This window comes from Mesocricetus auratus, unplaced genomic scaffold, assembly GCF_017639785.1.
Source record: "Mesocricetus auratus isolate SY011 unplaced genomic scaffold, BCM_Maur_2.0 Super-Scaffold_100014, whole genome shotgun sequence".
Taxonomy (NCBI): domain Eukaryota; kingdom Metazoa; phylum Chordata; class Mammalia; order Rodentia; family Cricetidae; genus Mesocricetus; species Mesocricetus auratus.
This window is the reverse complement of record NW_024429197.1, coordinates 41,236,524-41,253,336: the sequence shown is the minus strand read 5'-3', so window position 1 is coordinate 41,253,336 and position 16,813 is coordinate 41,236,524. Positions and strand designations below refer to the sequence as shown.

The 16,813-nt window shown below is 40.5% G+C and overlaps 1 protein-coding gene across 3 annotated transcripts in view; it reads left to right on the top strand.

Annotated features, from left to right (window-relative positions):
- Patj (PATJ crumbs cell polarity complex component) overlaps positions 1–16,813 on the top strand; it is a 309,593-nt gene that overhangs the window by 52,801 nt on the left and 239,979 nt on the right. For all 3 annotated transcript variants that reach the window (XM_040757130.1, XM_040757131.1, XM_040757129.1), the window contains exons 13-15: positions 1,471–1,559; positions 4,534–4,590; positions 16,032–16,166. In XM_040757130.1, the coding sequence (XP_040613064.1) occupies positions 1,471–1,559; positions 4,534–4,590; positions 16,032–16,166 (281 nt within the window). The remainder of the gene's footprint in view (positions 1–1,470; positions 1,560–4,533; positions 4,591–16,031; positions 16,167–16,813) is intronic.

The window sequence follows — 16,813 nt, the reverse complement described above, 5'->3', positions numbered from 1 at the left end:
CATATAGCAAGTATGAAACTGTGCCTGGAAGACACTGAACAGGCAAATTGTTGAAACTTTTAAAGCATTTGGGAAAGGGGCTGGGAAGGTGGTTCAGGTGGTAACAGTACTTGCAGTAAGCCTGAAAACCCAAGGTCGACTCCCAGTACCCACATAAAGTAGAAGGAGAAAGCCAGCTCTACATAAGATGTTCTCTGATGTCCACCTGTATGCTGTGACTTGTGAATTCTCCCTCCTGCCCCTATCCCACATAAATAAATTAAAAAAAAAAAAAGAAGAAGAAAGGAAAGAAATTGTTAAGAACTCAGAATTTCTTAAGGAAATATTCCTAGGAGTTCATGTCACCCAAATGATTTTATACTTGTTTTAATAGGATCTTTGGTTAGCTGCCCCCAAATGCAATCTAGCATATCAGTTAATATAGTTATTTCCTGGATGTTCTTTTGTAAATGGAGTAATTTAAGTTCTTTAGTATTCATTAGTCTTAGTCTCTGATTCTGGAGTTAGCCGCTTTAACTTAATGATTTGTAGTTTGTAATTAAGTGTTCTGTGCAGCCGAAGTGAGCTGCTCTGTAGATGAAAAGAGCTGATGCTGCGTGTTACATTTGACGGTAGGCAGATGGTTATGTCGCTTGTGATAAGTGTTCTGTGACATGTCCAATCTTACAGCAGAAATGTGGGACTTAAAAAACGTGGAACCTTTTTATCCTCTGCTGTTAGTGTGGGTGTAAGTGCAAATGATAGTTTAGTACTTTGACTTTTATGTGTTAGGCATTCTTCAGTCTGTTCAATACGTTGAGAGGCTGGGGAAAATTCTAAGGGAGGGCAGGCCTGGCGTTTCCAATATGTCTCTGCTTTTAAAATGCTCTCACCTTTGTGATAATGGCACCATTAAATGGGGAACACTGAAAAGCTGCAAATATCTTAATGAAGCAGCAACAAAAGACTGGTGTAAAATTAAAGTGTCTATCTGATGAAACTCAGGTTTTAGCCAGACAACTTTTCTGTCCATCTAGGCGTGTGGATGCTTGGCTCTGTTGTGCAACTGACTCTTGCTGATTGCGGTGCTAGCTCCACATGCATTTATGTTCCCAGTGGAGAGGTAGAAGGGTACTACTTTGAAAAGATTAACATTTAAATCAAATCTGCATAAGACCTACAAATAAAACTAGCTAGATATGTAGGGTCACTACGTAGAAACTGCATATTCAAATTTCTCTTATAATTCATCACTTCCTCCTTCCTTTAAAGTGTTCCTGAAAAAAGCCCCTTCACAGGTTTGCCACAGATCATTTTATATTTTGTATTATTCTCATTAGTGACTTTGATTTACATTACCAGTTAGATTTAAATGAATACATTTTCCTTTTACTCATTTCTCCTTTTCTTACTGAAGCTGAGCTGTTACTAAAGAATTTGTTAATTCAGTATGTTTGGCTCCCAGCAGCTTCGATGTTCTTTTTCTTATAGATGTAACTCCAGAGAAAGTCCCAGGCTCTCCAGAAAATGAGCTGAAATCCAGATGGGAAAACCTACTGGGCCCAGATTATGAAGTAATGGTATGTTAAAAAAATATTTTAATAGAAAGCTTCATTTCACATTACACTTCTAGCACTATAATTTAAGATGAGAGAGTCAAAGAAGACATAGACTGCTGCAGTTGTCTTCTTCCTGCCTTTCTCTCCTGTTAGAGCAATCAATCAATTTTTAAAGCGTTTTAAGCTATAAGAACAATTAAGGACTGTGCACAAACTTCAGTTACAATTAACGGACACTCTGTTCACGTTGAAGTCAGTTAGGTCAACTATAGGCAGCAGAACATTAGGAGGGTGAAAGCTTGCCTTTAAATTTATAGCCTGAATCAGCTGCTTAAAATGGCTGGCATCTTTATGATTGCTTTTATGATCTGTTTGTTTTATTGTACACTGAAAGGGCTGTGGATATTAGTCCTATGTTTCACAAAGAATCTTACAGTTTTATGAGAAAAATGAAAGAATGATTATGAAATGTATTTAGAAGAACAGGAAGTAATTTAGGTGAGGTATGAGTTTATGGTGCCAGCAGGCCATTAGGCTCCCTTTCACCTGTTATTAGATTTGGCCAGTAAAGGATTGGTTACATTTCCCCAGTGAAACCACATGAAAGGAGAAAGCTGCATTAGAAAAATCTTATTGGTGTTCATCAAACATGGCAATAAAATATCTGTTGTCTTTTAAATTTCATTTTTTGAGACAAGGTCTTGTTATGTAGCCCTGACACATTCTTGTGTGTGTGGTTATTAATATTGGGTTGTCATTAATGCTGAACACTTAATTTTATATTTTGAATCTCTGGCCACTGTCACCAGAGTGGCCTTAATGTCATTAAGATGAGTCACATGGTCACTTTCTTGTTCATTCTGGGCCTGCATGTTAGTTCTTATTACTCCAGGGTCTCTGGTTCATAGAGCATAGTCACTGGGCTGCTACCTAGAAAGTCACGGATTCTCATATGTATGTATGATCAGAGAGTATGTGACTCATCAGTTATATGATAGGATTTTTATTTTTACTTTTTTGAAACAGGGTCTCATGTAGCCTGAGCTGCCCTCAAGCTTGCTCTGTAGCTTAGAATGACCTGGAACTTGTGGTCTTCCTGCTTTTACCTCCTCAGTTGAGGGATTACAGACATGAACTATCATGCCTGATTTATGATAGCTTAAACTGAGGGCTTTGTGTTATTCACTAGCAACCCTGTTGGAGAATAAAGTTCTGTGATGGAGGTGTGTGCGAGTCAAAGTTTTATTCTCTATATCAGATTTTTGTACGTCAAATGGTGAAGTCAAGGCTAGAAACAGGAGAGATTTAAGTTGGATCTATATTGTGATTCCTTTCAAGTTATAGGGACACCAGGGAGAAGCCTGGTAAAACAGATGAGTGAATGGATACATACATTCCACTTTTACTTATTGTACTTTCTTCCAGAATCTGGATTTTTGTTAGATTGTTTTCTGTGGAAGAGGATGGTACCAATTTGAGACTGGGTCTTTTGTAGCCTGGTTAGCCTCCTAATCTTCTTACCACCATGTCTATGTGACTAACTTACAGAATTTAAGACCTGAGTTTGAAGTTTTAAAACAGCAATGCTCCCAGTTTTGTCAAGAGAGAAAAAAATAATTGTTTTTCCTTTCCCTGAGACAGCAGCTGGCTGTCCTAGAATTCACTATGTAGACCAGTCTGATCTCAGACCTAAAGAGACCTGCCTGCCTCAACTCCCCGAGTGCTGGGATTAAAGGTGTGTGCCACTATGCTCAGCTAAGAATAAAATTTTTTTGTTTTATGTTTTGGAGACAGGGTTTCTCTGTGTAGCCCTCGTTGTCCTGAAACTCACTCTATAGATGAGACTGGTATCAAACTCAGAGATCCACCTGCCTTTGCCTCCCAAGGGCTGGGATAATTGTTTTAAAATATTTTTTGTGAATATGCATGTGACTATGGGTATGAATATGACCTGATGGAAATGTGGAGGACAGAGGACAACTTTCAGGAGTCAGTTTTCTTCTATTTTTGCATTTGTTTTAAAGATCAAACTCAGGTCATTAGGCTTGCACAAGAGTTTATACCTGCTGAGCCATTTCAAAAACTATTTGTTTTCTGTGTAAGTGCCTGGCTGATTGTATGGTGTGCACCACCTTTGTGCTTGGTGCCCACAGAGGCCAGAAGGTAGTGTCAGATTCCTTGGACCTGGAGTTACAGATGGTTGTGAGCCACTGTTGGTGTCTGGGAATCAAATCCAGGTATTCTGAAATGTAACCAGTGCTGCCCTGCTCAGCCATTTTGATGGTCCAAAAGTAAGATTTTTACAGATCTAATATAATCAGGATTTTATTAAAATTTGGAGGATCCTAGAATTTAAAGTTGGCATGGTTAGACTCCTATTTGGCTCCATGTTATAGATTCCACATTGTCACTGTAGTTTAAACACATTTGGGGGATATTTTCATCAGAACTGAAAAGGTACAAACTTTTGTTTTCATGTCATTATTTCTGAACAATATACTGTGACATATTTATGTAGCATTTTCCTTGTATTAGGTATCATAAGTAATTTAGAGCTGATGTCAGTATATATACATACTGCACCTTCATGAAAACTTGAGCAGTCTCTCAGTACCAAAAGATGGATGTGTGTGTAGTTCAGATATTAGTCTGAGTTTATTGGTAGACATCTGTAGAAATGAATTGCTTACAGGGAAAAGTACTTTACTGATAACTTGTACTTGTCTGTTGCTAATAAAATACAGCCCATGCAGAGGGAGGGCAAGAAGTCAAATTATGTGTTACCTTCAGTTCAACTTCTGTATAATTTAGGATGAAAAGATTAGTGTAGAGAATAACAAAAGAGCAAATGTATTAGTGTGTGCTATACTTATAGATTTCAGAAATACCGTATAGAGATTTTGAGATGAGTTATCAGTGTACTCTGTTTGCTGATATTTCAGAAAGCAGGAATTATGCTCATACAAATATGGAAATGTTTTCCTTGTAAATGTAGGTAGCTACTTTGGACACACAGATTGCAGATGACGAGGAGCTACAGAAGTATTCAAAGGTAAGCGCTTGGCTTTAAAATGCTGCTGTGTTTCATTGTTGTGATGAGCTTTCTTTACATTCGTGATGAAGCAACTGAGTGCCCTGACCTAAAGTCTCCAGGATTTTGTTAGAGATGTTTTCCAGAAATGAGGTAGGCTCTCAGTTATAAAAGATGTAGGTGGTTAGGTAAGGCTGGGAAGAATGGAATCCATATGCCATTTCTTTTCTTTCTTTCTTTCTTTTTTTTTTTTTTTTTTGGTTTTTCGAGACAGGGTTTCTCTGTGGCTTTGGAGGCTGTCCTGGAACTCACTTTGTAGACCAGGCTGGCCTCGAACTCACAGAGATCCTCCTGTCTCTGCCTCCCAAGTGCTGGGATTAAAGGCGTGCGCCACCAACGCCTGGCTTTTTTTGGCTTTTTGAGACAGGTTTTCTCTGTAGAGTTGGAGGCTGTCCTGGAGCTCACTCTGTAGACCAGGCTGGTCACGAACTCATAGAGATCTACCTGCCTCTGCCTCCTGAGTGCTGGGATTAAAGGCATGCGCTAACAATACCCAGCCCATATGCCATTTTTAGGAGTTAAAAACGCCAGTTTGACTTTGCCACAGTCACTGTGAAGGTCAGTGTGTCTTCGGGTATTGTAAGGATTCTTTTAGGAAAGGTTTTCTGCAATCAGGACCAGGGCTAGGTTTTGAAATGCTTGATGTTTGGATGTTAAAGGACAGAAAACATGGTTGACCTTCTGGGTTTGTTATCCTTAAACTGTTTGAGTTATTGCTGTCGAGAACATGCAGTCATGTAACTTAGACAGATTTTCTTTCCCCACTGTCTTTTCTTACAGATTAATTTGTAGTTTCTATTCTAGATAACCAGAACACAAGGCAATTAAAATGTAGAGAAGCCTTCTAAGTGGTTTTCTCAATAAATAATAGAAAAGGAAAGATTTTCTTGCCCAGAGAGTTTCAGAAACATATGAACCTAGAGACTAAGCCCAACTTAGACTGTGCATTTAGATGCAGTGCTCAACATGAGTTCGTAGGGGGCTGGAGAACTGGGGCATTGTTTAAGAAAACTTGTTGCTGTTCCAGAACACCTGAATTCTATTTCTGACACACAGGTCAGTGCTTATAACTGTGTCTCTAGAGGACCTGAAACCTTCCAGTGGCTTCCATGGGTACCCAGAGGTATATGCTCATACATGCATTCATACATACATACATACACATGAAAGTCAATCTGTAGAAAGAATGAGTTATCTGTCTCATGTGAATTTCTTAGGTTAAATATCTGTTCAGATAGTTTTACTGTTTCTTCCTTTGCTTATGTGATATTTTGTTTCAATAATTGTGGGCCAAATGTGCTGTTGTTTTAGATTTTCTTTAGTGTGTGTGTGTGTGTGTGTGTGTGTGTGTGTGTGTGCGTGTGTGCGTGCGCGTGCGCACTCGCACCTCATGCCACAGTGCAGAGATCAGAGGATGATTTTCCAGATCTGGTTCTCTTCTGCCACCTTGTGGGAATTAGGCAATGGACTCATGTCAGCAAGGCTTGTGAGCAAGCACCTTTCGCTGAGCTGTCTTGCTGGCCCTTGCTTTATGGGGTTGGGTTCTCAGGGCTGATAGTGGAGAATATTTCCTTCCTTCCTAACTCAGCAGTGTTGATTAATACATTTATCCAAATAAGTTGGGCCATATTTCATTCAGAAGGGGAATAAAAAATGTAATAACTCATCTAAACTCAATAATTACTTTACGTGTGAGAGTTCTTCTAATTAGAATTAAGCCTCCTTTGTCATATAGCTGAAAAGCTTTGGAGATGCCTTTGGCTTTCAAGCATGCCTTGGACAGACTCAGTTCATCACGCAACTTTCCTTTTGTTGTCTGTTCCCATGATGACAAGCATTAGGCCAATATCATACTTCCTAACAAGCAAAAGGGGACACAAAGCATGCTTTGTGTACATCTTAAAGAATCTGATTCTAAGGGCAGATGGTATTCTCATGACCTCATTCACTAATTCCCTGCTGCCACCTAACTGCCTCCTTTTCTGCTCAGCCTCTGCCGTGTAGAACGAGTCCAGTGACGGATATGAAAGGATGGAGAGACTTTGAGAACCATGTTCTAAATTGCTACCCATGCATTCAGCACTTCTTCATCCATCAGATGCTGACATCTACTCTGCCTTGTGCTCTGGAGTACACTGGGGTTCTAGAAGAGAACAAATCAGAAAATGATCCTTACATTGCTCTCTTAGTGGAAAAAACAATGACAACAAAAATTTTAGTCGTTTGCTAATGATAACATGTCACCTTAGACCATTAGGCAGGGAAACTAGGTCGGAAGTTGAGGAGAAAAAATGAGTAGCAACTTAAGACAGGAAAGGCTTCTTAAAGAAGGTGACACTTCAGAGCCCTCATCCCTCACACACCCCAAGTTGTCATGACTGTGACAGCTGTGGTCCTGCCGTTTTGCTAGGGCTGAAATTCTGTGTTTTCTTGCTTCTGCTTCCTAAGTAGTCCAGATTTCATGCACACATATCCTGGGTTTAGGCGATGACATTCTAACAGATAATTTAGGACACGAACTAGCCATCCTAGTTTTCCTTGTAGCAACAGGAATACGAAGATATAGGGTGTTGGCATGGAATGTAGATCAATTTAACATATGCCTTTGTTAGTGCAGCTCAGTGATAATTGACAGTTTTCTCTTTTAGGTGCACACATCCAGAAATTTTAGAATACAATCTTTCAAAAGCTCTTTCCCTTATATGCTGGATTTTTGTTGTTGTTGTTTATTTTGTTTTCGAGACAGGGTTTCTCTGTGTAGCTTTGGAGTCTGTCCTAGAATTCACTCTGTAGACCAGACTGGCCTCGAACTCACAGAGCTCCGCCTGCCTCTGCCTCCCGAGTGCTGGGATTAAAGCCGTGCGCCACCAACGCTGCCCGGCTGCTTTGTTGTTGTTATATGGGGTTTTGGAGCATTTAATTACTAATTTGAGATTGTTTTTTCAGTAGCATTCCTGGCCCCCCACGGTGAGGACAAGGGGCAGCCCAGATTGCATCAGTCTCCTCACATCTCTCTGTTTCTTGTGTATGCTTGTGTGCTTGCAGTCAGTATGCCATTGGTTTGTGTACTTTTCCACCTAGCATTTTCATTCGTGTATCTATACTGATTTTTAAGTTATTAAGTCCATAGGATATTTCTCTTTAAGTTACTGGCTTATGACCTAAGCGCTATACTCTCTTGCGTGTGTGCATACACACACACACACACACACACACACACACGCACGCACGCACGCACGCACGCACGCACGCACGCACGCACGCATTCAGTGCATGTAGGAGCAAGAAGAGGCATTGGATCCTTGGAGCTGGAGTTACAGGTAGTTTTGAACCACTGCTGAGGGTCCTGAGAATTGAACTTAGATTCTGTGGAAAGAGCACCAAGTACTGCTAACCAGTGAGCCATCATGCCAACACCCACCATAGCTTTTTAAATAAGCACTTATAAGTGGACTGTGGTGGTGCTTGCCTTTAATCCTAGCTTTCAAGAGGCAGAAGCAGGCAGTCTCTGAGTTCGAGACCAGGCTGGTCTACAGAGCTAGTTTTAGAACAGCCAGGGCTACTCAGAGAAACTCAGTTTCAAAACCAAAGCAAACAAAAAATCTACTTATAATTGAATACTTAGGTTATAAGTCGGCTGCTTTCCATTTTTCTCTCTTCAGTATGTAAAGATTTTAATGAACCCATCAAAACCCATTCCACAGTTGAGGTTCTGGGAGGTGGTATAAGTTGAATGACAGTTATACAGCTAGGCAATAGCAGAGACAGGCTTCAGTTTGGTGTGTTGTCACTCTTCCCTGAAACATCTACAGTAGCATCCCCACTGTTTGCCAGAATCTGTGTTACCATTTGTGGGAGAAATGAATTAGGTCTTTGAGCCCATGGAGCTCAGAATCTGGGCTTGGACAGGGGTACTGGAGTGGATAGGCGAAAGACCATTTGATAGGGCTTTGTGGATCCAGAGACTGCTGCAAGTGAAGTAGTGTGAACAGAACTAGGAAAGGCTACTTGTTATTATTATTGTAAGATGTACTTTATTGATCTTTAAAGGGGGCATGAAGGATGAGCTAAGTAGGAAGACAGTGTAGTGTTGTGTTTGAAAATCTAATGAGCTGGGGAGGGTGACATAGCATTGGGAGACTGAGGCAAGAAGATTGTCTCAAGTTCTAGGCCAAGCTGGGATACATAGGGAGACCCAAGAAGAAAAGAAGAAAGCAAGCCAGTGCCATAATGAAACTCACTGCTTTGTATACGTGGTTAAATAAACAAATGAGGGAAATGACCAGTCCGTTGGAATCAGAAAAACTCTAGTCCAGATGTGCATTGCACAGCACAGGGAGCATTGCCAGGGAGGCATCTCAGGGCCGCTTCCCTGTCAGTTTCCAATCGTCACTGCCACTCTGCCGTTTGCCTTTTAATAAAACTCTTTCCAGCCTAAGACTCTGAACAAGCAGCAAATGATATGTACAGTTTTCCAGTGTCCTCTTCCTCGTCTTTCTTTGCAAAAGCTATTATTGTCTTTGTTTTCTTACTAGAAGAATTTGTTCTTTTTTCTTTCCAAGTTATATTTTTTTTCAATTTTTATTAAAGATGTAACTATTTTACATTCATATATTATATTTTTAGTTCTGGGTTGTATGTGTATAATGTATAATGATCCAATCAAAATAATTGTCATTTCCATTTTCTCAAGTATTTTCATTTCTGTGTGTTGGGAATCTTCACTCCTTTCCTGTAGCTTTTATAAAAGATCTATTTATTGTGTATACAGTGCTCTGCCTGCATGTGTACCTACACTCCAGATCTGATTATAGATGGTTGTGAGCCACAATGTGGTTGCTGGAAATTGAACTCAGGACCTCTGGAAGAACAGTCAGTGCTCTTAACCTCTGAGCTATCTCTCCAGCCCTCTTATGGCTGGAGGCATTTCTGTATATCATGTCTGTGCTGGAGCCTGTATAGACTAGAAGAGGGTGTTGGTTCCCCTGGGACAGGTGGTTGTCACCAACCATGTGGGTGCTGGGAACTGGACCCCAATCCTCTGCAAGAGCAGTAAGGGATGTCTCTCCAGTCCCTTCAGTGGCTTTTTAAAAGTGTGTCTTATATTATATACTCTAGTTACCCTAGCACGGTGGAACTTCCTTGCCCTCTAATTAGCACACATTATTTATCTCTTCAGTGACGCCTATTGAGTTGTATCATCTACGTGACCCAATTTAGAAATGGGCACTTTGCAGGCGGAGTCAGGGACTGCCCCTGAACTCAGTATTGAAAAGAAGAATGCAGCAGGCTGGGGACTGAGCACCAACCCTGCTGTGGCAAAGGACTAGCATGTGGGAGGAACAAAAGTTGTTTTGATGAATCTGGGTCCAGCTTAGCAATAGAAAAATGTTAACTGGGGTTTATGAGGGATGCAGGGTGGTAGGTGTGAACTTTGTCCAAGGTACTAGGGGACTGAGGTGGAAGGTTTGAGGCAGGAGTGTGTGGTGATCAGGGATCCAGGTTCTTCTAGCCTGCCAGCAGTTTCATCAGGAGGATCAGGTTTCAAGGCTGGAAGCAAGTATTGCCAGCCTATGGCTTTCTTTAGATGGTTGTTTCCCTACAGCCAACCTTGGAGGTTCAGGATCTTTACATGTGACAGCTTGTGATAATAGATAAGGTTTTCCTGTGAGGTAGAAGCTCTTTGCAGTGGCTTGAACATTAGCTACTCTAATTCTAGGAAACTGTAAATCATGACACCAGTGTGGTTTTCCCGCATCTGAGGACACTGCACTTTTAGCAATGGCTTTCTTGGCAAGTATTTACTATTAAGATGATCACAGTCCTGTAAGGGAAAACATTAGCCTAATCTTATGACTTTCTGCTGGCTGTCCAGTGTAATATGAGTGAGAACGAGTAATACCTTGGGTTTGAGAAACAGAAAGAGCTAGCCCTGTTCTCCATTTCGGACAGGACAGATCAACAGATTCTCCTTATTCTCTCTTGAATATATTCCTGAGCCAGTGAACACAAACATGATTTTTCCTCCCTCTGTAATGAGCAAACACATTTTTAAGGTGGTGGATATTCTGGGCTCTTTAAGAGCTGCAGTAGCATCACCAGCTCCTGGTCTGCAGCATGGTTTTCTCATTTTTCATATGGGAAATTAAGCATCTGATGGGCAGAGTATCTTTCAAAAGTTCATATGCAAGCGAGCTGAACTGGTGTATACCTGTAATATCCATACTTGGGAGGCGGAGGAAGGAGAATTAGGAGTTAGGCCCTCCTGGGCTGCATGGTAAGACTTTGTTTCAGAAAATAAAGTAAAATAAAATAAAACCCTGACAAAACAAAAGAGGCCAGGGGTATAGCTCTGTTGGACATCTGTTTGCTTAGCATTCACAAAGCTGTGTGTTTGGTTCCTAGCACCATATGAACAGGCTATGATGGTTCGTGCCTGTAATTCTAGCACATAGGAGGTAGAGACAGGAGTCAGATGCACCACACCCTTTCTCAAAAACAAAACAACAAAATCACCAGTACCCAAAAACTCTAAAAGGTGTATGTAACTATGGAGTGGAAGAATTAGTAAGCACATCATGGATTGCCATATTCCAAGCCTATAACATTCTTTTTCAGTTTTTAAAAATAAATTTTTATTAAATCTTTGGAAATTTCATACAATGAATGCATTTTGATCATATTCACCCCCTCCCCCATCTCCTCCTTGAGCCACCCCAATCTGTGTGGCTTAGGTTGGTCTCAAATTCTGTGTGTTCCAGACAGGCCTCAGACTTGTGATTTATCTGTTTCTGCCTTCCAAGTCTTTGAGACTATAGAGAAGATACGTTTTTTAAAAGTGTTTCAAAACTTTTCAAAAAATTAAGCTTAAATTTTGTGTATGAGTGTTTTGCCTGCATATATGTCTATTCAGCACACGCCTGTAGTCTTCATAGAGGCCATGAGAGGGCATTAGATCCCCTGGAACAGGGTTAGAGATGCTTGTTAGCTACCTTGTGGGTTCTTGGAACTAAACCTGGATCCTGTACCTTAGACTAACAAATGTCCTTAGACTAACAAGAACAGCATGTGTTCTTAATTACTGAGCATTCCTCTCAACCCTCCTGGAAGGATTTTTTTTTCTGAGTTGGGAATGAATCTGGAAGTATTGCTTAATGCTTGCTCAAGGAAGGAGATGGTACTTCCTTATGGCAGATCGAAAATGCTTATTGGGAGGATGCGATTTGAACTATATTTTGAAGAATGGATTTGGAAAAAATAAACTGTATATTCTAGGCAGAAGAAATTTTATGATCAAAGACAGGAGAGAGTCAAGGTACAGTGTTAGGTCAGAGATTAAAACTCAGGCATCATGTGGGCCAGGCAGGTAACCCTGATGACACCTACATTAACAGATGGCACCCTTCATGAGTAAGTTGAAAAGAATTGTCAGTGTTTTTAGCATAGCATATATTTATGAATATCCAAAATTAAAATTTTACAAAGGAAGAGATGAGCAAGTACTGAGTAAGTTCTGCTCTATTGGATTGGTTGGTTGTTCATTCTAAGAGAATGAAGCTCATCTTCCTTCTTGGAGACATGTAGTCTTCATCTCGGAATGTTAGTTTTTGTTTACACTAAATCTAGTAACTTCTACTTTTGAACATCAGTGGGTATTTGATACTTTCATTTATTGTGTGTATGCATATGATGAGAACCAACCCTGGGGGTCCTTCTGTTCTGTTCTATTTTGAGTTCAAAAAAAATTTTTTTATAGCCTCGCCAACCCATTGACACCTCCTTAGAGCAGTCCTTTCCCGAAGTTTTTCTCCCCTGGAACAGTAACATATATATTTCCAGTTGATGGATTTGATGTCATGTCTCAGGATCCTAGTAGTCAAGCTTTTACCAAATGCATTACTGTAGTTTGCTTCATGACAGGCTTCTCTACTTCGATTGAAGGCTCCAGCTCTCTCAATCTCATTTTTCTTCGTCATTTTAACATTGACAGTACGCCCACTGGTCACAGGTTTTTCAGATATGTTTCCTTATTCATACCCTTTACCTGCCATGGCAGTATCAAGAGAACTCCACTGCTCATGGGCTCTGTCAGCTTCAGTAGGAAATGTATATTGAACAAGCATCAGAAAGCATGATAAGGAATGCGTGTGAAGCCGTCAGTCATCCATGCTCCCACTCCTGTCATTTTTAGCACTTTCTGCTCTGCCTGAGAACTCAGTGTACCGACAGGGTGGACAACTAAAAGACAGATGAAATGGTTGATTTGTTTGGCTTCTAAATGCAGATGGGACAGGTAATTAAACAGCTGTGCTCCTGCAGCAGCGGGACATGACATCCCAGAAATCAAGCTGCACTCTATTTAGATTCTGAACTAATATTAGGTGGGCTTCCCCCAGATTGACAGATTTCGTAAACATCATTTCTAGTTCATCGTGATTGAAGATGAAGCATGTATTTTGTTTGCAGATTAAGTTTTCTAGAGAGAGTATGGCATTTACAGATACCTGAAAAAGAAAAAAAAGCCTTAAAGGGTTCAGTTTTATGTGTGGAGAGCCAGAGATGCCATGAGTGAGTCTGTCCTGATGCTGTCCTGTTTTTGTCTTCAGTGTCACATGGAGGTGGGGGCTGGAAGGGAGATTTCTATCCTTTTACCTTGTATGGGGTGTGTAGTAAACATCCTTGTATTTGGATAGCGGCTTTTTTATATATGTAATGTAATTTGAGTAGTTATTATTTCCATATAGAAATAATCACCACACCATTTACTCATTTGCTCACATACATGATTTCACAGTTACCCCTTTTGTTTCCTGTGTACATGAGCTCTCAGCAGACTGTTCATAGAGCTAACTCATCTTATCTCTCAAGTATCGCTTCACAGGCCTCATTCTCTCTGTGACTATTTGGCCAGTTTTACAAACTGATCTCCACCAGTTGTGTTCCTATGTTAAGATGCAGCACATCTCCTTGACAACACTTCCTGCGATTAGGACACAGTTGCTTATCACTAGCAGTCATACTTGGTTTCATTCTTTGCATCTTTACTGTATAGACTCGTTTGAATCATGTATCTGTTGGCTGGTAGAATGTTCTCTTAGACATTGCTTTCTTTCTGCCACAGTAGGTGTTGCTTCTGAAGGCCAAGGTTGTTCCCTTTCATCCACCTTGCCTATCTTGTTACTCAATGCCTTCCAAGCACTATACAGCCTGAGCCTAGATCTATGGTAGATTAGTGATATAACAGTTTGTAGCCCCCAGGAAGAGAACATGTTAGCATTTACCGATGTCTGTGGCATACATACTCTGTCCTGACTAGCTCTAAGCTGTGAAAGTAGCATCATTGATGACTAAATTGGGAAGCATCTGACAAGGCTTATTGTCACACAGGCTCCTCTGCAGGTCCAGGACCTGTCCCAGCTGTATTTGGCAACCAAACAAACCAACCTTTTCATCAGTTGCCTCAGTTGTCCACCTGATTGGTATTCTCTGAGGTGTGGAAATATTTATGTCTTACAGATATATATCACTTCAGGGAAATTAAATAGTAAAATATAATTAATTAGGAAGTTATGACTTTGAGTACTTATTATTTTTATTTTTCATATGATTTAATTGTAACTTTCTACAACTTAATTTCAGGGCTACATTTGACAGCTTTCAGAATTTCTGGAAATTAAGCAATCTTTTTATTATCCTGTTCAAGATAGCCCCAGCACCCCAAAGGAGATGGTCTCTAAGAGACACAACTCTGTATCATGCAGTGTGGCTTACAAAAGAAAGGAAGGCAGGGCCTAAGGATTGGCTGGGAAACTTATTACAGAAACATTTACCTGAGAGTCTTAACTCACCTCTGCTGAATGAACTAAGGAAGTGAGCCAGCTCCTACCTTAGTAGATGTGATTTGATAGTGACTACTCAAGAGAGTGATTTGGCAGCAATGAGAAATAAATCAACAGGAGGAAGAGTAATGAAAACAACCCAGCTCTAGAAGAGGGTTCTAGAAGAGCCCAGGGTGCTTGGTGGTTAAGAGTAATCTTTTTCAGAAAGCTAGCCTGGGGCCAAAGTCCCTTGTGCCTATTGTAAACTCTTAACTGAACTACTTGCCACTCCCCATCTGTCTGCATGACTATCCTTGGATAGAAGTGAGCCCCAGGTGGAGACTGGAGCAAGTCCTATGCAACTCTGGGTGTTACAGCCAGGTGGATAAAGGAAGGCAGCAATTCAGGGATGAAGGAAATGGACAACAGGGAAAAGCCACACTGGGAGTGCACTATGCCTGTAGAGGATTGTCTCCTATCTATAATAGTTAGAGGTGGCCCTGGTATATAGATAAAAAGACTTTTGATACACTGAAGGTAAAATATCATACAGTGTTTACCACATTTGAGTTTAGGCAGCTATGATGAAACTCATTGGTTCCAGCTTGAAACCTGGCTTGGTGAATGTCCCAAAGTTTTATAGCCAACAAAGATGAATGCAAGCTAAGATACTCATTTTTCTGACATGAAGTCTTTCAGTATTAACTCATAAAAAAAATTGTGTTCAACATTTGAAGAATCCTTCAAAATACACAGAAGCAATCCCCAAGTAGACATGATTGCTTACCCCACATCAGTAATGTTCTCATGAAGGCTGACTGAATAGAAAGGGTGTCTGTTAGAAACTAGTTCACATGGCATCCAGTGTATCATCTTCAGTGCCTGGCACTGTTTGGGGCAGTCAGGAAAACAGGGTTGCATGTGGGTACACTGGTGCCCACCTGTAGCAATTGAGGATTGTGAATTGAAGCCATCCTATGCTGCATGGGACCCTGTCTTTAAAAAACCAAGAACTTGAGCTGTGGCTCAGTGGTAAAGCGCTTGTGTACCATTCCCAAAGCTCTGAGTATGTCCCTCACCTCAGGAAAGAAAGAGAAAATTATAAACACAGTGTGTTTGAGCTGAGATCAAGATGTGTTCAAATTGGTTCTGGCCTCACTTGGTTGTTCATTAACTCAGGGCATTCCTGGAAGTTTCATTATTTTGGTAGTAAAATGTAAGAGGAGGTTAATTAAGTAAGAAAGGGGAGTTGGGATGTTTCGGGATGCGGAACACTATTTAACAGTGTCACACAGCTTGTATACTAAGGACAAGAAGGTTGGGGAACCTGGAGCTGGGACTTAAAGGCAGGCTATTTTTGTTTTTATCTCTGTTCTCAGAAACTGAAGGGAAGCCACATGAGAATAGGAAGAGCAATTATTTCATAACTTTACTTTCTGCTTTTCCCCCGTATTGTCTTTTAGGATTGTAGTTATTGCTTCTAAGAGATGGAGTTTCAATGTCTAAATGATACCTAATGGGGGTTTGATTAACAGCTGGCCTGTGTCTCTTGTGTTTGATGTCATTGCTCTGTGCCTCCTGCAGCTGCTGCCTATTCACACTCTGAGACTTGGTATGGAAGTGGATTCCTTTGACGGGCACCACTATATCTCTTCAGTTGCTCCTGGTGGTCCTGTGGATACCCTGAACCTCCTACAGCCGGAAGATGAACTTCTTGAGGTAAAACATAAAGGGGAAGGAAAATACATGGCAAGAATTTAAAGTTCTAGGAAAATGTGTTCACCAGTTGACAATGTCATCAATGCTGATATAATGTGAGCCTAAGTAGATACCACATTTTAAATGTATTTTTCACTAACTATTAAGGCCTTTGAGTATCATTTTGAATGCTAGTCTAAATAATTGACCTAAAAGTTTGATAAACGTATATGAGTGTTTTACTTGCATGTATTTATGTACACTGTATACGTGCCTAGTGCCTTTGAATGTCAGAAGAGGCCTTCAGGTGCTGGGAATTGAACCTGGGAGTCCTCTACAAAAGCAACAGATGCTCTTAACTGTCTTGCCACCTTTCCAGATCCGTAGTTCTAGGTTCTGTTGGTTATTTCTGTAAGGATTACAGCTGAACAACCTCAGGCTTTTGCATGGCTTTAAGAGCGTCCCCTTGGGATTTCCCTCTTTTGGTGCCTTCCCTTTTGTTGACACTTGAGTTTAGTTTCTATGCTATCTATTCAAAAGTTCTTCCCCAATGCAGCATCTTGAAGTGTATCTCCTATGTTTTCTACTAGACATTTCTGTGTTTCATATTTGCACTTAGATCATTTTGAATTGATTTTTATACAGGGTGAAAAATAAGAGTCTAATTT